This window comes from Microtus oregoni, unplaced genomic scaffold (assembly GCF_018167655.1).
Source record: "Microtus oregoni isolate MIOR12 unplaced genomic scaffold, Mior012 000013F_ref0000133, whole genome shotgun sequence".
Classification (NCBI taxonomy): Eukaryota; Metazoa; Chordata; class Mammalia; order Rodentia; family Cricetidae; genus Microtus; species Microtus oregoni.
In genome coordinates this window covers 33,034,893-33,056,118 of record NW_024543072.1, presented here as the reverse complement: position 1 = coordinate 33,056,118, position 21,226 = coordinate 33,034,893, and the positions used below count along the sequence as shown (strand labels likewise).

Genomic DNA, 21,226 nt, shown 5'->3' with positions numbered 1-21,226 from the left:
TGTGCTGACTCTGCACAACACAGAGGTATTTCTTCTTATTTGTTCTAAATTTACTATCCAGTATATTTTTTTTTTCTGTTCTCATTTCACACGACAGGCAGCTGAGCGATTTTCTCTGGGCTCTCTCTATGAATCTCAACCACCCTGTAAATCGCCACTGACATCTTTCCAGCCCTGAAAGGAAATGTCACTCTTGCTTTGGTAGCCTTTATTGGGGGGCTGGCTGGCTTCTTAGGGGCTCTTGGGTCATTATTAGAACAAGGAGCAGCCTGGGGCTTGGCATCTCTCCATCACTGAAACATACCCTCCTTTCATTTGATGAATGACCACCCTGGGCATGGGGTTGGGGGCGGGGCAGGAAGCAAAAATGAATCCCAGCCATTGGCCTCCAGGGCTCACAGCCTGAGAAGGGAGGTCGGAACTTCCAGAGAACTATCCAGATGCATAGACTCTGCATCCTCCGCCATTCACTGGTTATCACTGGGGAACTCAGATGGCAGGGCATGGGCATAATTTCTGCGGGTGGCCCAGAGGTGAAGCCAAGGTGGGCACGGCAGGAATAAGAAAGCCCCTGCGAGGTTAATGGAGCACGGGGCATAAGGGACAGGAGGAAGGGCTGGGGTGTGGCTCCGTAGGGACTGTGCTCCCTACCAGGCACGAAGCCCTAGTTTGATCCCCAGAACCACCAAGCATGGAGGGGCACACCTGCAAATCCCAGCACTTCAGATGTGGAGGCAGGGGCATTACAAATTCAAGGTTATCCTAGACTATCTAGTAAATTCAAGGCCAGCCTGGAATGCCTGGGAAAGCTGGAGAAGGGACAGGGTGATGGCTTGGTCTGGAAAGGCAGAACCTTCCTGGGGCAGCACAGAATTCCAGGGTCTTTGAAGTGTCTGGGTCATCAACAGTTTCTAAGCAGGGACTGTGGGAAGTTGACAATGACATCTCTGCCTAGGGCTAGGAGGGATCTGGGATTCGAGTTGGAGTTAAAAGGATGGAGGGCTTCAGAGAGGTGGGCATGGGGACAATGAACGAGAGTTAAGTCACCAGCTTCCGTGGAACGTGTGGGCAGCCAAAAGCGCTGGGTACCTGCAGTTCTCAGTGTGTTTCTGGTGACGATCCAATGGGGCCTTAATGGTTGTGCTCCAAGCCACAAACACTACACAGAACAAACACTGAAGCTTCCGACCTGTTTCACAGGACAGACCTGGCCCCAAATGACACAGCTAGGTTTAAGGCAACCTCTGTTCACCTAATCCACGGTCTCTGCCCCTACGTGGCTGGCCAGCAGCCACCAGAGGGCGCTCCTGCCTCTGGAGACAGGCTGGAAAGCCATAGAGACCTCTGCTTGTGTGCTTCTCAGGCAGGGGCAGATGAGGGTTTTGTGACACTGGGCCAGTTATCAGGTCCAGCTGCTGCACACTTCATCTAGTAGGGGGCTCATCAAGATCAATAAACAGGCTTTGCTTGCTGACGCGGTGTGTTTTTTTTTCTCAAATAGGATTGCTAACTTCTATTTAACTAACGTCTCTCCTTCCCCTCACCCCCTACCCTATCTAGAGATAGTGTCAGCTACACATGCTTTAAGCGCAGTGTAACAAACAGCAGAAAGGCGGGGGTGGGGGGATTAGGAATCCATCAAATTAGCGAGAATGGCTAAACAGAAGAGGCTCCGAGCTAAAAAGTGTAGGCTGCCTGAGCTTAGAGTTCAGTTTATGCAAGGTCTCCCATGCTGCCAAAGCAGTTCTGTGGACAGTTTCATATTTCCCCTGGTCCCCCCCCCCCCATTCTTCCCAGGCTCTACCTGGCTGGCTTCTGCAGGGCTAGGAGGGGTGTGTTCCTGTAAGCTCGGGCACAGCTGACAGTTTTGTCTCTTGCCACAGAGGCACAGAGCTTTGGTCTGCTGGATCCCAAACTCTGCTACCTGCTGGATGGAATCCTCTTCATCTACGGTGTCATTGTCACAGCCCTGTACCTGAGAGCAAAGGTGGGTTCCCCTGGGCTCCTGTGGGGGGATGCCTGATGGGGCTTTGGCACTGGAGAGTCTCCAGTCTGGGCTACGCTTGGTGTGCATGGGAAAGGCAGGGGACGGCCAAGTGTGCACAGTGGGTGGACTGTCCCCAGGTGGCAGACAGGGCAGCTGCACTGGTGAGGAGGGTCTGTACGAGTGCCTGCCTGGACATGAGAGTGTCCCATGGCATCTGCTGGCCAACGGGAGACTTAGGCCAGGTAGTGAAGGACAAGAAAGTGGATGAGTTGAGGTCTCTTCTTGGGGCCTGCTGCTGAGCTGCTTGCTAACCAAGGCCACACCAGGTTTTCTCTCCAAGCCTCAGTTTCCCCATCTGCAAATGAGAGTGATGGATAACACAGTGATTCACCAGGTACCAGAAACTATGAATTTCGTGGAAAGGATGTATCTGGGGCAGACAGATGTCTGATCCGTTCAGGGCACTATAACCCATTTCCTTTCTGGCATAAGATTTTATTGGAGAAAGCCTTATTGATTTATTTACTTGGAGACGATGCCTAGTTGACTTGTAAGGTTCCTGCCAGAGCTCCAACTCTGTAAAAACCCTGTAGTTCCTCTCAGCTTAGGTGGCATTGTGGTTATGCCAATTTTGGGCATGTGCACATGACAGTAAACCAGCACTCAGGAAATGGCTGGCGATGATGCCAGCAGGCCAACTTAGCAGGCAGCTGTCTACCCTGAGTGTCCTGGAGTCTTTGGAGGAAGGAGTACAGGACGTGCTCCCTGGAGGAAGAAGTGCAGGAGAGTGCTCCCTGGAGGAAGGAGTGCAGGAGAGTGCTCCCTGGAGGAAGAGGTGCAGGAGAGTGTTCCCGGAGGAAGGAGTGCAGGAGAGTGCTCCCTGGAGGAAGAAGTGCAGGAGAGTGTTCCTGGAGAAAGGAGGGCAGGAGAGTGTTCCTGGAGAAAGGAGTGCAGGAGAGTGCTCCCTGGAGAAAGGAGTGCAGGAGAGTGTTCCCTGGAGGAAGGAGTGCAGGAGAGTGGTCCCTGGAGGAAGGAGTGCAGGAGAGTGCTCCCGGAGGAAGAGTGCAGGAGAGTGTTCCCAGAGAAAGGAGTGCAGGAGAGTGCTCCCGGAGAAAGGAGTGCAGGAGAGTGCTCCCTGGAGGAAGGAGTGCAGGAGAGTGTTCCTGGAGAAAGGAGTGCAGGAGAGTGCTCCCTGGAGAAAGGAGTGCAGGAGAGTGCTCCCTGGAGAAAGGAGTGCAGGAGAGTGTTCCCGGAGGAAGGAGTGCAGGAGAGTGCTCCCTGGAGGAAGGAGTGCAGGAGAGTGCTCCCTGAAGGAAGGAGTGCAGGAGAGTGTTCCTGGAGAAAGGAGTGCAGGAGAGTGCTCCCTGGAGGAAGGAGTGCAGGAGAGTGCTCCCTGGAGGAAGGAGTGCAGGAGGGTGTTTCCGGAGAAAGGAGTGCAGGAGAGTGCTCCCTGGAGGAAGGAGTGCAGGAGAGTGTTCCTGGAGAAAGGAGTGCAGGAGAGTGCTCCCTGGAGGAAGGAGTGCAGGAGAATGCTCCCTGGAGAAAGGAGTGCAGGAGAGTGTTCCCGGAGAAAGGAGTGCAGGAGAGTGCTCCCTGGAGGAAGGAGTGCAGGAGAGTGCTCCCTGGAGGAAGGAGTGCAGGAGGGTGTTCCCGGAGAAAGGAGTGCAGGAGAGTGCTCCCTGGAGGAAGGAGTGCAGGAGAGTGCTCCCTGGAGGAAGGAGTGCAGGAGAGTGTTCCTGGAGGAAGGAGTGAAGGAGAGTGCTCCTGGCTCCCAGCAGGCAAAGACTGAGAGCCCTTTGGCACAGGGGGAGGGCCAAGGCCTTTACTTGGGATAATTAGCTACTTTTAAGACTAAAGTTGTAGAGACATCTTGGAGATGGGGCTGCATTGTGATTTTCTCTGCTCTATTGCAGTTCAGCGGGAGTGTAGGCACTGATGCCAACCAGCAGGGTTCCAACCAGATCTACAATGTAAGTTTCCAATCTGCAAACCTGCCTGTACAGTCTTATCCTAGGACCCAGGGGAAGCGGAGCTGTAGGTCTGGTCCACAGTTATCAGCCCGGTGACTGGTGGCAAGTTGTGCGATGCCAGTTTTCTAACCCAAAGACTGGGGAAGCAATGGTCTTGTCCTCAAGGTAGCACAGAGCAAAGCCTGATGGTGAGATGCAGGGCATAGCCCCGCCTCTAGTGAGTGAAGTCCCGCCCATCAGCAATTCTAGAGCGCACAGAAAGGCAGTGGGTCCTTGATTTCCTCCCTGGGAGCCTTGGTTTCACTTGCTAATGAAAATGTTATCATGAACCCCAGTAGACAGCTGAGCAGGAGGGAAAGCACACGGTAACTCGGGGTTCCTGCCATACACCATCCTAGTATCAGCTGTTTTCTGAGGTACTGGCATGAAGAGGAAGCAGTTTCCACGACTCTCATCTCTCTCCATGCGTTTTTTCAAAAATTACATGTCCTGGAATTGAAGAGTCAGCTAGGAGTGGTTAGTGCTCCTACAGAGGACCCAGGCTTTTCCCCAGCACCCATATGGCTCTCAAACACCTGTAACAACAGTTCCGGGGGGGGGGGGGTTCTGAGGCCTCTTCTTCATGTGGTGCGCAACATACAGCAGGAACACACATGTACACATGACAAATAAAATGTAAAATGATTTGAACTTATTGTGCTTGTGTGTGTGTAACACGATGCACACATATAAGTCAGAGGACTCTCTCCTTTCACCACGTGGGGCCTGGGGATTGAACTCAGATCCATAGGTACCTTTCCCACAGAGATACCTCACCTTCCCCATGCTGCTTTTTGGGAAACCAAAGCCCAGTTTCAGTTGATGAGGTTCCGTTCTCCTGAATGTCCCATCTCCTGTTGTAGGAGCTCAGTCTAGGACGAAGAGAGGAATATGACGTTTTGAACCAGAACTGGGCTGGGAATCCTGAGACAGGAGGCAAAGAAGTAAGGATCTCTCTCCTTCATCTCTGGGGTGGGAGGGCTTTGAGGGTGGGCTGCTCATCCTAGCACAGAGGGCGCTAGACTCACAGTCACATGACTAGGGACTGGGACAAGAGGATGACAAAGAACCTCTTGCTGCCAACCCTTCCCTCTCTTCTTGGTTCCATTCTGCATCATAAGAAGCCCGGTCATGGGTAATGTCACCCTAGTCTTTACCCTAAGCTCCGTTGACCTCTCCCCCGCTGCTCCTTAGCCAACCCAACTGTACACATGATAGCATCACCTGCCTCCGTAGGACAGCCCTGATGTCAAGATAGACACAGGAAGGGGCTAAGACCTGGATTCTGAATGCCCTTTTAGAACATGGCCACCTCAGCTCCAGGTGACTGTGTCCTCTGCCCTTTGTAGATTCCATTCCTGTAGGGAGGGGAAGGGCCAGATGACTCCTCTGTTGGGCTAGAGGCCTCCTAATTGCAGGGGTCAGGACAAAAGTTCAGTTTAAGGTCAGTACTACCCAAAGCTACCCAATGTCCTCAGTGTCTTTGGTCATACCTGTCCACTCAGCCCTGACCTAGGTCCTCTGAGTTCTGTGTTGGGTATACATTGCTAGAGGGCATGGAAAGTAGCAAAGTCCCTAACCCCTATTCCATCCTCCAACCTCAGCTCTTCTCCTTAGGATCAGGAGGGGGAGGGGAAGGGCAAGGAGGGAGGGTGCCAGAGCTTCCCGTGGCCACAGCTCAGTAGAACCTGATGAACATTGACTGGCTGGCTGGGCCCTGAAGGAGGGGACCCAGCCCATGTCTACCTTTATGGTGCACATAGGAGTCCTTTAGCAGGGATGGGGACGGCTGAAAGACCATCAGCAGATCGCCCCTAGGGCCTGCCCAGGTGGGGACGGGAATGTGTGTGCAGGAATATGCATAACCAAAGAAGTATGAGCCGTGGAACTGTTGCCAGGACGCAAGGCTGAGGAATGTGGAGGAGACAGACACAGGAAAAGGCTGCTGGGTCAGGCAGCATGGGGTCCATTACACTTTCCAGCCCGAATTCTCTCTAATCTCTGCTCTTTTCTGTTCCTCAACAGAAGAAGAGGAACCCCCAGGAAGGCGTGTACAATGTACGTAGGCGAGAATTCACCATTCACCCTAGAGAGCTGGAAGAAGGCTGGGGGGAGGGGCTGTTCTCCCTTCAGTCTTTCCATCTAGGCCAGGCCTCCCCTGCATGGTTATGTGTCACCTGCTGGTAGGTTTAGAACATCCCTTGAAGTTGAGCAGGGCCACTTTTTTTTTTTTTTTAATTTTAAAACCATGGGCTCTGAGCCTGTCCTGTGGTTGGGGAACATGGTGGGAGCTGCAGCTGCAGGCTAGGCTGGGCTGGAGTGTGGAGCCGGCATGTCTGAGTCGGGATGCTGAGCCCAAGGGCTGGAGTATTCCGAGCACTTTCTCTCATTGCAAAGTCCATCCCATCGCCATATCAGGCCACAAAGGTGCCACTCCCCACTGGTAACTGGCCGATCACAGCCTGTGGTATTAGCTGTGGAGAGATGACTTGTTCAAATAAATGACTCATTGCTCCTCTTGAGTCCTTAAGTTGTCCAGTCACCCACACCTATCCTGTACGGTTTATTATCTAGAGCAGGTAGACCAGAGAAGATTCTCCAGTCAAGCTGAGGAGCACAGGAGACTTAGTTGTGGGCAGTAATGTTCATAAGTCTAGGCCTTAGAACCTCGAGGACCAGAGCCTGCCAGCTTGGGAATCCAGAGGCTTCTGGGGAAAGGCCCATTCTGTCTCGGTTAAGAAAATACATCACCTCTCCTCCTTCAGGCACTGCAGAAGAACCAGATGGCAAGTGCCTACAGCGAGATCCGGGTGAAACAGAAGGTAAGTGCTGCTCTTCCTCGACACCCAGGTAGGTTCCTTCTGGCCTTTCGGACATTCCTGCTAGTCTTCCTGTTCCACCTGTGCCCATGTGATGGCTGCCAAAAGTGAAGGTGCCACTGGAAAGTACATGAGACTAGGGATGGGCTGAGATGTCAGGATTAAATGGCAAATCTCAAATCCATGGCTAAGCTTTGCTGGAAGCAGATTCAAACATTCAAATAATGCCACTGTTCTGTACTTACTGTCCAGGGACACTGGGTCCTAGGGGAGAATGAAAGAATGTTCATTAATGATTGCATAAGGATCTCAAAATATCCAGAGTAGAGCACTGAGTTCTGAGTAGGCAGGCGACTCTGTATGATGAACCGGCTAGCATGTGTGGACAGTATCTTCCATGGGCGAAGACATCAACTTCCCTTGGCAGGAACAAGGTTTGAGCTAACTCAGTATCAGAGCTCAAAACCTATCACCTAGTTGCCAGTCTCGGTGAACCTTTCTGATGACAAGATTTTGGAGCTGTGTGGAGGTCCCAGATGCCAAAGATCTGAGTTGGACAGTGTGAACTTAACTGCTATCTGAGGCACATGTCATCTTATTCTATAGAAGCAAAGGTCTGGCCAATGGCCTTCTGTACCAGAGGAAGGGATGCTGGCTGGGAATTAGTCCCTTCTGATCCTGAATGGGGCAGTTGAGCAAGAGTGAGTGCTACTGCTGATTCTCCTCCTTCCTAATCTTGCTTACAGAGGCAGAAAGACAAGGGGCACAATGACCTTTACCAGGTAAGAGCTGTTGTCCACTTCCTGGGAGTGCTGTTCTGACATGGGATAAAGCTGAAGCTTCCATGGTTTGCTTGCTGGTGGCACCAGCCCTTGTCAACAGACAGGGAGAGCAAACCCAGGGCACACAAGCAGACCGGAGGCCACTCCACTGCCATTATGTCTCTATAGCCGGGCTGGGATCCAGTTGTGGAGGCAGATACTTAGCTTTAACCAGAGGGCTGCGGGAGTTCCATGCCATCTGGGGATAACAGACAATAGCAGCTATCTAAAGAATGGGACGGGAGCCCCCAAAAGGTGCAGGCAGAAGTAGGTAAAGGACCCTACACAGGTGATTGGTTCCTTTGTCCACTGCCTTAGCTTAGCTCTGCTCAAAATCCTAAGACTCAGGAAGAGCTAAGAGAGTGAACAGAAAGATTGAAGAAAGAAAAATAGGCAGCTTCAAAGAAGAAATGTTGTAATCAGGTGCCTGGTTTATGTAAATGAGTGAAAATTATGCAGACTGTGTGCAGAGAACCAACTTTCTAAAAAGAGATCCCCTGTTGGCTTCGGCTTTTTTGTTGCTGGGCTTGCCCAAGTGCAGCTGCTTACTGGCAGAGCTGAAGCTGAAGTCCCGTTGCCTTTTCAGTCCCTGGAACAGAGAGAGGCTTTCCCACCCATGAGACTGGGGCCAGCGTTGCCTGCCTGTCCAAACAATATACCACAGTGGCCAGAGACTAGAAACTCCTGAATAAGGACTGAAGTCAAGGAGCCACCAATTGCCCTATGACTAGTTCAGACTTTCTGTGGGCCCAGGAAGTAGATTCTCTGGAATATCCCAGATTCCAGCATAGTATGTTACATGGGGAAGCTGCCTTCCTCTTTGGTTGGATGGGGAGTCTGATAGATCCCTGGTACTGCAGGGGATAGTGTTTGAGAAACTGACAAGGGGTGAGAGCCAAGCTGGAAAAAAGTTGCTTCAAAGTCATTTTAGCAGGACAGAGAACCCACCTTTCTGTCAGCCTTCTGAGGCACCGAGGTGATCTTCTTGGGCTGCCAAAGGCAGTGGAATCCATGAGCTACAAACAGTAAACTTGTGCCTGTGGACTCTAGTTCATTCTTTTGTGATTTGCTTCCACTAGGGGCTCAGTGCGGCCACTAAGGACACCTATGACGCCCTTCATATGCAGACCCTGCCCCCTCGCTAAAAGCCAGGGGATTTCCCACCCATAGGCCTGACCTGCTGTTGACTGTGAAGGACAGAGGACACAGCGTATACAATTCAGTTTATTAATTTCGCTGCCACTATTTTATGAAGAGGATGCTTCTGGTTGTCACACCCGTTTTTTCCAGTTCCAAAGCACAGTACACAGAATGTCGTCCCTGAACTCTCTAAAGGGAGCCCCCCTCACTCTCTTACCTCAGCCCAGTTCCCACAGCAGAGCCAACCCCTAGCCAGGGGGTCGGGGTGGGGGCACTGACATCCTCCCTTCCTTTCACAGCTGAGTTCAGTTTGCTTTTTAATACCCCTAGAGAAGGCCTGGGTACTGTTTGTATTGTTCTATTGATATTGACTTAGTTTGCTCGTGCTGTAAATTTGGCTTCTGTTGTCATCCTCCCCACAGTCAGGATGACCTATATAATTAGAGAGAGACAGGTAGGAGGGAGCCTAGGCAAGTGTCAGCCAGAAGAGACTGAAAGAAGGGAAGCAACATGCTCGGAAGGTCCCCAGCAGTTACAAGGGGCCTCCTTGTATCAAGCGTAAATCTCCCAGCTAATGTGCCAAGCACTCCAGGAATGGAAAGATGCCTTATCTTCATGGAAAACACACTCATAAGAGTGCAAATGATTTGTGCACAAAACAGGACGTCACTGTATACAATAAACCAGTAATAATAAAGCCAAGGCAGTAAGAGAAAAGGGGGCAAGTCCTGCCTTCTTCCCGGAACTTGGTTCACTGCTTCTTGAGTGGCAAGAAGACCAAGCCCATTCAGGTCTGCAGTGCTCACATAACAGTGGTACAATGAGCCAATCAGTGGACTGCAACCTCATGGTAGAATTAAAGTGCCTGTGACCATGGATGGAGGACCCACTCATCTTGGGGGTTTTAATTTATACTAAGTAAACCCTCACTGTTTTGAATAATAAATGCTTTGCTAAAAATGTTGTTTGAAGCCTTATTTCAGTGGTGAAGCCTGGGTAGTAATGGAGACAGGAAGTTACCAGGTGGGTACCAGTAGATGAAGCCATCCTGAAAGTTGCCATGAGGAAGTGTCTGTGTAGGATGTGGCATTAGGCTGGCAGTTGTGCCTCCAGATAGGGAAATGCCCGGCCTCATGACTGAGCTGGAAAAGGATGGTGGGAAAGCTTCCTGAGGTGAACCTCATTACGGAGTGCAGAAAAACTCAGACGGGGCAGTAACAAGCAGAACAGAGCATCCAGGAGTGAAAATGGAGCACTATCACTTGTTTCATAGGATTTAAAGCATGTTAAAAACAGTCTTATCTCGTGGTTAAAATGTAAAGCCATGTGACTTAAAAAATCATGATGAATCAGTTCAGTGGTTGAGAACATTTGTTGATCTTGCTGAGGCCCCAGGTTCAGTTCCTGGTCTTGGGAATGACAGCACCTCTTCACAGAGAGCACGTGCTCATCACCTCATCTCATGGGGAACTTCTTCCTATGGGGCCTTGGGAGCAGCTAGAAGACAGCTTATAAAAGGAAGGGTCACAGTCTCACCTCAGAGGTTTGTCACATGGAGTTTGACTATCTCTACCAAAAAGGATGTTCAAATTTTGAAACTACTTTAAAAAATAACTTCATAGACTTACATGCAAGACATAAATATTAGAGGGAAATAATGGAAAATAACAAGTTAATTTGACTTAGGAACAAAAAGTAGGTCCCACATCTGCCTTTTGGCTTTGGCACTTTTGTCATTTTGAGATGGGTTGTCAGCATATGCCTGTCAGGGGTACCTCCCAATGCTCAAGTCTTCTATCTGTGGGATTCTCCTTTCCTCAAGAAATCAGTGAGCTCTACCAAGTGCCAGATATTTGTGTCTAGAGCAGAGGCTTAGGTATGCGCATAGTAGGGCCGGAGGCCAGTTCGAGATGTGCCACTTTCAGAGGATCCTCTCCCACCACCTCTGGTTCAGGCCTGGCACGAGATGCTAGAGGTATCTGGGTCTGTCAGTCAAACGGCAGAGCCCAAAGAGCCAAGTCCAATCCCAGTCAGCAGTCACACACACAGTGAGTCAGACGCTCCAAGGAGTTCCCTTGAAGGATCAGTCAAGGGCCAGTGTGTTTGATAATACAGAGCAGTCAGGTCTGAAGGAAATTCCTGCTACTCAACTCAAGGTTCCATTGAGGGGTTGGGTAAAGAAAACAGGGGCTACAGCTCACTAAGGAAGTCAGAGGGTAAGTTTTATAAGACTAAGCTTCTTAGACTCTGAGGTTACTAGGAAGACCTGTGGGAAGAAATGATTTGGAAGGCCCATGTGGTTATCTGTGCAACTGCCTGTGTAAAGCAGCCAGAATACCAAGATAGCAACCTCACAGAGATACAGACAATGTGAAAACACTTGGAAAATGGTTTAATGTTTTACAACAGAAATTGCAACTGTACAGTTACAGTAAGTTTAATATATATAAAAATTACAGCAGACAAATGCATCTACACAAACCCACCATTTCATTCTGATTCACTGGCACCCACACAATCTCTCCCAAGCCCTGGCCCCTCTGCCAGCCCCAGAGGGGGAAATCACATAAAGGGCACTTTTAAAGAGACAGCACCGCTCATAGTCCCCACCACTTCCCCAGGCCTCTGGAGGATCAGCTAAACCCCAACAAGTAGAACTGCTTGTGTTTCAGGTTTCTCAGGGGGCACAGATAACAAGGACCAACACTCCAAGTTATCAGCTGACTTTTATAAACTATTCCCATGGGAGGAGAAATGGCTACAGACGCTCTGGGGCAGTGAGGCTACACAATAGCCACCCAGACTGCAAAGTCATCTTAAGGAGAAATGTAAGAGGACACCCAATAACTACTCAGGAATTCTTACTGCCTATTACAGCTGCTGGGCAGTTCTGGAAAGGATCATGTACATCATATTGTAAGTTTCCACAAAGAAGAACTCAAAGTCACATTTGAAAGTACACAAAATAACATTTGGGGAGGCCAAGGTGCCAATTTCCCTTGTGTTCCTCCCTTGACAACAGTGGAAAAACACCCCTGAATCAATATTAATTAAAAAAAGGGGGGGGGGAGTGAGGGAGTTAAGATATTTAAAGACAGAAATAAACATCTTTAGAAAAACACAATCACTGTCTCTTTAAAACCAGACCCCAGCTGGGCAGTCATCAGTGACTCCACACTTGTGTGGACACCGTGGAGATTATTACTGAATAGTATGTACACTCAGAACCTTTCATTTTTATTACAAACACCTAGGCAGTGAAAACTGTTATGCTAATACATACAGACACACCCAAAACATACAAAAATACTATTATTTCAAACTACCAAGAATGGGACAGAGCAAGTTTTCATGCTATGACTTTAAGAGCATTACACTGAAACAAACAAGAAGTTAAATGACATTTTTCTTTTAATATCCTGGAAATATACCAAAATATACATCTAAGCTTTGGAATTACTGAGGTTAGACTAATGCAAGTGCTGGGTAATCGTACTTAATACACAAGTCTAAGGTTCTGCAGGAAAGAAATTGTCTTTGGTATCTGCATCAGGCTAATATTATTAACATTTGGATTTTGCTTTGGGATAGAGCTTGTATGACCCTAGAACCAAATACCCCCCTCCCCCAATGAACTGAGATTAAAAAGATCCATGTAAAAATCTCCTTCATTTGAGACCCCCCCACCCCACCCACCCCAAGTTAAAAAGTCACAGGCATCTACCTAGCACAAAGGTTATGAAATACAATGCATAGTTGCACAGTGGTGCTGCAAAAGGAAACAAAACTACAAACAAGAAAAGAAAAGCTTGATAATCTCTCTGTATGTTTCCTCACAAACGGGACAGCCACTTCCAAGCAGTTCCAGTAAAGAAAAGAGAAAGAAGGCTCAGAAGGGCCCCTTGGGTGTGTAGACCCAGCCCCAGAGGTGAAAGCACCCAGCAGAGCAGCCAATCCTGTGCCAGTGTCTTCAGCATCCCCATTCTGTGGAGTGGCCATCATGTAGCAGCTCCCAGCTCTAAGGCCTTGTGCTAAGCTCTGGTGATGACCCTGGTTGTTGTCAGATGGGTTGTGGTGATGGGGTTTTGGCTTTGGTTTTGGAAAATCTCATGTGCCAGTATTTTTCATGCATGTTCTGCTCACAGCTAAAGAGTCAAAACTACTGAGCAGGCACCCGAACAAAACTCTCAACTCGGAAAAAAAGCTTGCTTGCCCTTTTGAGCTGGTCAGAGATGTCTCCACCTGCCCTTGGGCATGTCTCCAAGTGCCAGGACGCCACAGACTGGATTGAGGCTGAAGACTTCCCTTTTCTTTGGTTTTTTTGTTTGTTTTGAGTTTATACAATCATTAAGAAATCTTTGGTTTTGGCTGGAAATGGAAAAACAAAACAAAACAAAGAAACCACCCTCCCCTGGCTTATAGCAGCAGTGTTATGACCTGACCTGGTTAAGCTTCTTATCCCCCCAACTTTGGGAGTGGGGATTAAAAGTTGAGAACTACATTCAAAGAAAAGGTTGAAAGGGCCAGGAATGCAGCTTCCAAAAAGCCCATTGGATATAAGATTGTCAAATAATAATAATTATTATAATAATATCAACAATAAACTTAAATATTTGGTTGTTTCTTTGTTTTTGGTCATGTCACACAGGAAACAAGAGAAATGTGTATGCGGCAGTCATCTTAAATGAACCTTTGGGTGTCCTTTCTACCAAGTCTTGGCAATGAGCAGAACCCCAATGTTCAGAGGGGAAGGGTCAGCTGTGACCCCACTTGGAAAATGCCAAGGACAGAAGCTGTGTGTGTCTAGCAGTTGGAAATATGGGGCAGATGGGGGAGAGGAGAGCTGGCAGTCTTTGAAGGCAAGGTAGTGGGGGAAACATAGGAGACCTGTAATGATCCCTGACAACAAAACAAACAGGAGATTGCAATTTGCCCTCAGTTTGTAGTAGCTTCAAAACAGAGACATTCAGAGGCTTAGGGGCAGGGCTCATCCCACCCTAGGCGACAGGTCTTATGATGCTATAGGCCAGAGTTCAATGTTGCTGAGAAGAGGGAGGGCAGACTTGGCAACTCTGTAGGGTCGAGAGGAACTTAAAGCAAGTTACTTAGTCACGAGTTAGAATGAGGTATACGACAGCTCCTGGACAACTGGTGGGCAAGAAAACCCCACACTTACTCACCTAGCCTTCACTACTACCACAGAGAAGAGGAATGACTGAAGTCCACTCTGGGAAGAGGTACCTCCCCCAGTGAGTCCTCCTGTGGACTGAGTAATGCACACATTCCCATGGAAGCAGAGGTAAGGAGTGGGAAGAAGGAAGTCTTTCTCTCACCATCTGGTCTTAGAGGAGACACCATTTACCATTTATATCGTATAAAGCCAATGTTGTAATATTGTCACAGTCTTGGCAAACATGCCACCCCCACAACGTTTGCAATTTTATACCTAACCAGGCTAGCACTAACTAGTTTACTTTATCCTTATAAAACGTGCCTTCTGCAGACTCATGTAGGAATGGAACCCAAGACACACTGCCTCCAACCAACCTAGCACAGTGCTTCTAAGAGAGACAGTCACACCAGTGTAGGAAAGTGCATTTTGTTTCTGTCATTAATTTTCAGACCTGAGACACTCAGGGCTGGATGGGCACTGACCGTTTTTATTTAACGAGATCACATAAGGAGCTTCCATGCAGATGCTTCCTTGTTGAAACAGCACTGTAGCCAGCTGTCTTGTCTGCCTGCAGACCTTGGGATACAGCAATGGAGATCACTACCACTGGCAATTTAGGAGAGAAGCTCTGAACTGCTTTTGTGAGGTTGTGGTTACGTTAAACAGTGATGAACAAGTAAAGAAAACAAGGGAAAATGTTACAGCAGACCTCAGCTTCTCCCTTTCCCCAGTAAATTAGTCTGGGGTTCTTAACTTTCTGACAGTGTCCTGGGTTTAAACCAGAAGGTGGCAAGGGTGGTGGAGTCCTGTGCAGTGTGGGCAGACTCAGGGATGCCGAAGAATCATAAACGGCTTCCCTCCCTGAACCCTGGAGCTTCACTTTCACAGTTGAAATGATGTTCATGATGAATATTATTTTCCCACAGCATTTGTTTCAAGTGCTCTTATTTTAATATCTCTATTACCATATAAACCTACCTAATGCTTTGAAAAGTCACACGACATTAACACTACTTTTATATAATGTCAGAATAGTAACAAGTAAAGCTTTCATGAAGTTTAGCAACCCAATCACGTTTGTTGGACCATTAGTAACACGTGTTTTTTCCTTCTCTCTCCATGTCTATGTTTATTTATCAATAGTATTCCTAAACAATGAACATCTTAATTTCCCAGAGGCCATATCTTAAAAACACTGTAGAGCAAAATAGCTCTACAGGAGAGTAAGAGAACATCATTTGGCTTTCATGTAGTCTGCTCTTCATAATTAAATATTGACTGTTATCTAACAACCTGCTATCTAACAGGTTGGATGGACTAGTTTTATTTTTAAGAATTAGATAAAGAGAAATAAAAATTCTACTGCTATTTTTTTTTTTTTGCACTCCTCAAGTTTCTTGCTCGGTAAGAATATCAATGCCATGCTGAGCAATTCTAGTAGTGTCCACAGAGCAGCAGGGAGGAAGAAAATCAATCTCTGCGAAGCAAGAATGACCGATGAGACATCTTTCCAAAAGTGAGGAAGGAGTAAAGGAATGGGAAGAACAGAGACTAACTTAAGCATTTTCTCTATCCTTTGACTATTTGGAAAGCTTAATGATAAGCAACAGTACAGCAGTGTCTTTGGCATCAAAATCAAATCCCACTCAAGTTCTGTGAGCTGGGACATTTATTAAAAAAAAATAGTTCTTGAGATATATTAGTATCAGAACTCAGGGAGTCAAGAAAGTCTTTTTCCCTTAACCAACATAGTTTCGCACTTCTTCCATCTCATCAACCAATCCTTAAACGCCACACCTTACTATAGGTGTCAAGTGTGCGGTTAGCTTTAAACTTCTTGATTTTTCTTTTGTGTTTTGGTCTAGACAGAATTATCCTTGAAATAAGAAAAAGAAATAAGGTTTAAAAAATATTGGGCTACTACTAGCACAGCATTCACTAACATGACAGAGGATGACTCACTTCACCTTAATTTTCCTAGATCAAGATATATCACTTACCTCCTCCTCTCCATTCCTCTCCAAACTCCTTGGATACATGTCTCTATCTGTCTCTTTTCATCTGCACAGTTGGACATGCACACTCTCTTCCTTTGCCTAGGCTTTAGCTATGTACAGAGGTAATGGATCATTAGGAGAGGCTGGTAGGTCTGGTGAGGGGGGGCATGGCAGCCACAGACAAGAAGGGTTGTAAATCTGTCCTTGGGCACCCTGAACCTACTGGACACCCCACAAGTCACCCGCATGCCTCTGCACATTGTGCTGCATATCAGATGACAGAGGCCTCAAACCCCCACCCAGTCACAGGGAATATCAAGTTTCCTTTGGCAAGACAGATATAAAGAAAAACACATATGAGCAATATTTTCCTTCTAACATAATCAATTTCTCCTTTCTCCCACTCCAACCCCCCCAACCCTATAAACAGGATCCCAAATACATACAGCATCAATCATGTTTATCAACCATAATAAACATTAGTTCAACTAAATACTACAGCTAGAATTATTTCCACTATTTATAAAGATTTTTTCTTTCACTTATTTGGTTTTTACGTCTAAAACCAGTTCGCAACAATGCTAAGCTATGCTGAGGTATTTTATGAAGGTGCCAGAAGCTGTTACCCACGAGCATTATTCTCACAGATTAAGGTACCACCATTCAAAGAGAAAAAGGGAAGGAAAAAAGAGGCAAGAGATCCAGATCACAGAACTGACATATGACTCACAAGCTCACTGCTTTTAGAAAAGGCCAAGAGCAGAAAAGTCAAAATAATTTAAGAATAGAATGGCTGGTTAGAAGAAATTCTAGACACAAACCAACTTCCAAGGAACCCCCCTGCCTCCTGGTAGAACTTTATTACACTAACTCTCCATGGATGAGGAGGAGAAGGCAAAGAGATTCCATCAACCTTTAATAATGAAAGCAACTCATTTCTGCTTTTCTATTCAGGCCTGTGTATACACTGTGGGTGCCATCATGTAAGCCTAGAGTGGCTCTTAGTTTCAGAGAAACAAGCAAAGAATTATTTTTTCTCCTCAAAAGTGAAAATAATATTAAGAGAGTCTTATTTTTACAAGTCTCTGAAAATGATTTCAAAATAGCCAGGGATTTCTTTATATGAACAACATAACATGGTAAATGCTGTTCATACCCACAAATCAAAGTAAACTCATAACAGTTATGAATGAATTACTAAATCAATTTCTGCCCACTTGGATAATTATGGGTTTTAGGTCTTTTAGTATTTCCCTCCCATTAGCACTGTAATCGTGAATGTTTTCGGTTCCAATTAAGTACAGCCAATTTAAAGTTTCTGAACAAGCTTTCCTGCTGAGTTGCTAAGGTCCTTCCTTCTGTCTTATCAAGTGCTCAGGTAGATTGTGGTCAGAGTTCCTCAGGGCCAGGGCCAACTCAGGTTGCCAGCAGGAAACTGTCTTCTACACACTAGGGCAGCATCTCTCCTATCTTGGGAGAAACATGAACAGGTGTCTCTTTGCCTTCCTATTTCAATGACCTTATTTTTCTCTTGGTCAAGGAAGATTTGTGAGGATTACATAAGAACTTAGACTGTAAACTAAAGCATTTTTTTCTAACATAATATCCCTATATTTACAAATGTACCTGGCGTTTCCAGCAAGTTAAATGTTATCATTTAAGCTAAACTGAAATACTGTCAAGCAAAAACCTGTGCTTCTGGATAATAAAGAGATAATTTCTCCAATTTTCCCAAATAAGTGAAGGATAGACATAATATTAAAGAGGTATAATTGTGCTTTTTTCCTAAAACAAATGAATGATGATGTAGAACAAACTGGCAAGATGATCACACCCAAAATCTTTTAATTGATATTGTCCCTTTAAAAATATTCTATTAAAGCTCATGAAACACAAATAGGTTGGTCCTACACAAGATGAAAGCCGGATTCCTTTGGTTCTATTTTGGAGTAATAAGTTACATAAACAGGATGGTAATGACCTTCCTGACAACAGATAAGTTTCCTCATTCTAAGGAGCTGCCTATAGAACTTCAGAGACATTCAAGCTAACAGAGCATTCTACTGATTCCTAGAACAGTAATACTGCTCCTGTGAGAAGCCTTGTAGATCCTTCTGTTGTCATTCAGATTTACACAGGGTATAAATAAAGTTTCTGCCAAACTGCATTGCGAAACAGATTGAACAATTACATTCACTACTCTCCAGGCAAATGTCATATCACAGGCAAATAGAGTATCCTTAAAAATGTATTTAAAATTAGTCTTTGGCTTACTATGTGTTAACTAATATTCAGGGCTGAAATAAAATCTGCATCAATGTCAGGAGGAGGAGAAAAATGAAATAACGAGCTATAATAACCTGTCTGGTGTTTCTTCTGGAAATGTAGAAACTCAACCAAATGCCTTTTATTCAAACGACCCCTTTAGTTTCTAGACTTCCTCATAAAAGGCAACACTTTAGCTGAAAAGATAGATCAGTCAATTCAAAAAGCATTTGAGATCATTAAAAAAAAAGGTGCTATCAATTGAAAAGTACTCAAGGTGTTTGTGAAACAGAGACTTAGAGAATATGGAGGTGGTGATGAAGGTGGCTCTAAACTGAACGCCCACCAGCAGGTGTTAGTAGTGTGTCAAAGTACCTTTCATTTTACAATTTAATTTTGAATATAAGAAAAAGGAGAGGGAAAAATTAAAGTTATCTTCTTCTAAAGATTTTTTTCTTCTCAATATAGCACTTATGCTGGTTTTAATGTCTATCCTCAAAGACATTAAAAGGCAGCATTTCTTTCTCAAACCAACTAGAAACTACAGACAAAGGAGGGACTGACAAACCATTGGACTGACATGTAAAGTTAATATCATCTTTAAAAATCAAAGTCTGGCAGGGCGGTGGTGGTGCACGCCTTTAATCCCAGCACTCGGGAGGCAGAGACAGGCGGATCTTTGTGAGTTCGAGGCCAGTCTAGTCTACAAGAGCTAGTTCCAGGACAGGCTCCAAAGCTACAGAGAAACCCTGTCTCGAGACATCCCCCCCCCCCCCAAATCAAATTCTGTAGGGGAATCTTATTTATGAAAGATTCTTTTAACCATATAGGATTAAACAAAACAGCCTTTCTCTGTCCTTTTTAACTCCCTGGGCCAGGTCCCTTGAGACAATACTTACTTTGGTAGCGATTCTGGGCATTAATGCTATAACGTCTAACCTGGTATGGTGGGCAATCAGCATTTCTCTCCCTGAATTCTTTCTCCTAACTTCATCACTCCCAAGGGAGGGTCTCTCTGCTAGGAGGAGAAATAGTATTGACAGCCCTACAGCCCTATAATCATGTGCACAGATTAAGGTTAGAGTGTTAAGTCAAAATAAAGATTAAACTCACAGGAAAGAAAGAACTGATGGGGAGGAGAGAAATTATTAACTGACACAGCCATTCTATTTACACACTGACCTAAACAAAGTAGCTAAAAATCATGGTAATGTCTGCCCAGAGGATATTATAATTTACCAACATAGAAGATAAAAACAAGCAGCAACTTTCACATAAAATAAATCAAGAAAAATGAGTAAGAAATTGTCAGTAGCATCTATCTCCTCAATGTGTTTGAACTGCACATTATAACTAGTCCATTAGTACAGCAGCTTGCTAAAATTGACTTTGGTTCAAGCTTAGTTTAAAGAACAAAACAAAACAAAACAAAACTACTCATACCATACAAAACAGGTGGATGAGCATTTGTTAGTTTCCCTGCTTGCAGTTCATTGATTCTTAAAACAAGTTTAGGAAAAGTTAAGGGTCAGAGAAATTCGGGGGTAAAAATTCAATATCCAAGAAATAAAAGGAACTAAAGAAAAATTTAAAGGGGAACCAAAATGATTCTGACCTTTAATACTAATATGACCTTTCTCTAATTGAATCACAAAAAAAGATACACATTTGTGTCTGTGTTACTGCCTTTCTGAGCAACAGTGCAGAGAGACAAATGCACAGAATCCAAGTTTCCTATGGGCATAAGCAAAGTTATCAGAAGGAAAGTCACCTCAGCTCAGTGCAGACCACCAGAAACTGAAGCAAGCACCTCAGACACCAATGGGGACCTTAACTCCAGTAAGGGCAACTTAGATGAACTTCACTGCGATGACCCAGTCATCTGTGAAAATTCTGGTCCAGATAGTATAATAATAGGGCATTGTCAAAAGGGGGAATTTAATCTCTAAATTACCCTCATCCATCTTCATCCATTTTCACAAGCTCTTCCTTTTCAATGGGCTCATTTATGTAGTCTAGAAACACCCTGAAAACAATTACAGGAGCAAATCACTTTTTTACATCAAATAAGAGATGTGTATTGTCACCAAACCTACCTAGCAGGGGCATAACAAACCGGAGACACTAACAGGGTGTGAAGTTCCTGCTCAGCCTTTTTCTGAGGTTCTATAGATCCTTTGCCTAGTCAGGAAAGTGCCTCTGTCAGTCAAAGAACTGAGGAAAGTCTGAGGCTTGGAGGAGCTTCTGAGCCACTCAGCGGACAGGAAGTCTGTGACCCTAGAGCACTGGTTCTCAACCTTCCCAATGCTGTGACCCTTTAATACAGTTTCTCATGTTGTGGTCACCCACCAACCATAAAACTATTTTCATTGCTACTTCATAACTGTAATTTTGCTACTGTTATGAACTGCAATGTAAATATCTGATATGTAAATAGTCTTAAGTGACCCCTGTGAAACAGCTGTTTGACTCCCTCCCCTCCCCCACGGGGTCAAGACTTTGAGGTTGAGAACTTCTGCTCTAGAGGAAAAGGTGGCAGATTCAGACTCTATATATTGACCTTTTTGGGATATTAATTAGTAGAAAACAGTCCAAAAGAACTTCTTTAAGAAAACAAAGACTTGTTTCTCAGTTTCAGTAAATCAATTTGATCTTGACCAAAGGAAGTTTGGATAGAAAATTTCCATAAAATGAAAACAAACAAGCAAACAAATAAACATCAACAGTAGGAGCATTAAAAAAAAAAAAGAGATAGAAATCAGGAGAACCACCAAGTCAGGTGTCTGCAGTAGTCTTTGCTCTCCGGAACCAAAACCTGCCCTGCAACAGGCACAGCTGTTCCCATTGAAAGTAGCAGAAAGCAGCACTGTTGCACCAGAGGGTTTGGGCCTCGGGGTTGCTCAATGATTAGGGGTGAGTGAGAGCTACAGTTCAGCAGGAATTCTTCCTACACAAGAGTGCTCCAAAGGCACCACCTGATGGGGAGGAGCATGTGTGGAGCAGGAGTGTGCACAC

At 45.8% G+C, this 21,226-nt stretch overlaps 2 protein-coding genes across 8 annotated transcripts in view; one reads left to right on the top strand and one right to left on the bottom strand.

The window, feature by feature from the left end:
- Nucleotides 1–9,661, top strand: part of Cd247 (CD247 molecule) — an 80,352-nt gene extending 70,691 nt beyond the window's left edge. Inside the window, exons 3-9 of the mRNA XM_041663058.1 lie at nt 1,884–1,987; nt 3,901–3,957; nt 4,860–4,940; nt 6,022–6,054; nt 6,762–6,818; nt 7,562–7,597; nt 8,716–9,661. Coding sequence (XP_041518992.1) covers nt 1,884–1,987; nt 3,901–3,957; nt 4,860–4,940; nt 6,022–6,054; nt 6,762–6,818; nt 7,562–7,597; nt 8,716–8,781 — 434 coding nt within the window. The 3' untranslated portion in view covers nt 8,782–9,661. The remainder of the gene's footprint in view (nt 1–1,883; nt 1,988–3,900; nt 3,958–4,859; nt 4,941–6,021; nt 6,055–6,761; nt 6,819–7,561; nt 7,598–8,715) is intronic.
- Nucleotides 7,065–21,226, bottom strand: part of Pou2f1 (POU class 2 homeobox 1) — a 152,242-nt gene continuing 138,080 nt past the window's right edge. For 6 of the 7 annotated variants that reach the window (XM_041663055.1, XM_041663054.1, XM_041663050.1 and 3 more), the window contains one exon: nt 12,453–20,237. The gene's annotated coding sequence lies outside the window, so the exon portion shown is untranslated. Of the gene's footprint in view, nt 7,080–12,452; nt 20,238–21,226 lie in introns of those variants that run through there. The other variant, XM_041663052.1, reaches the window with a different exon arrangement.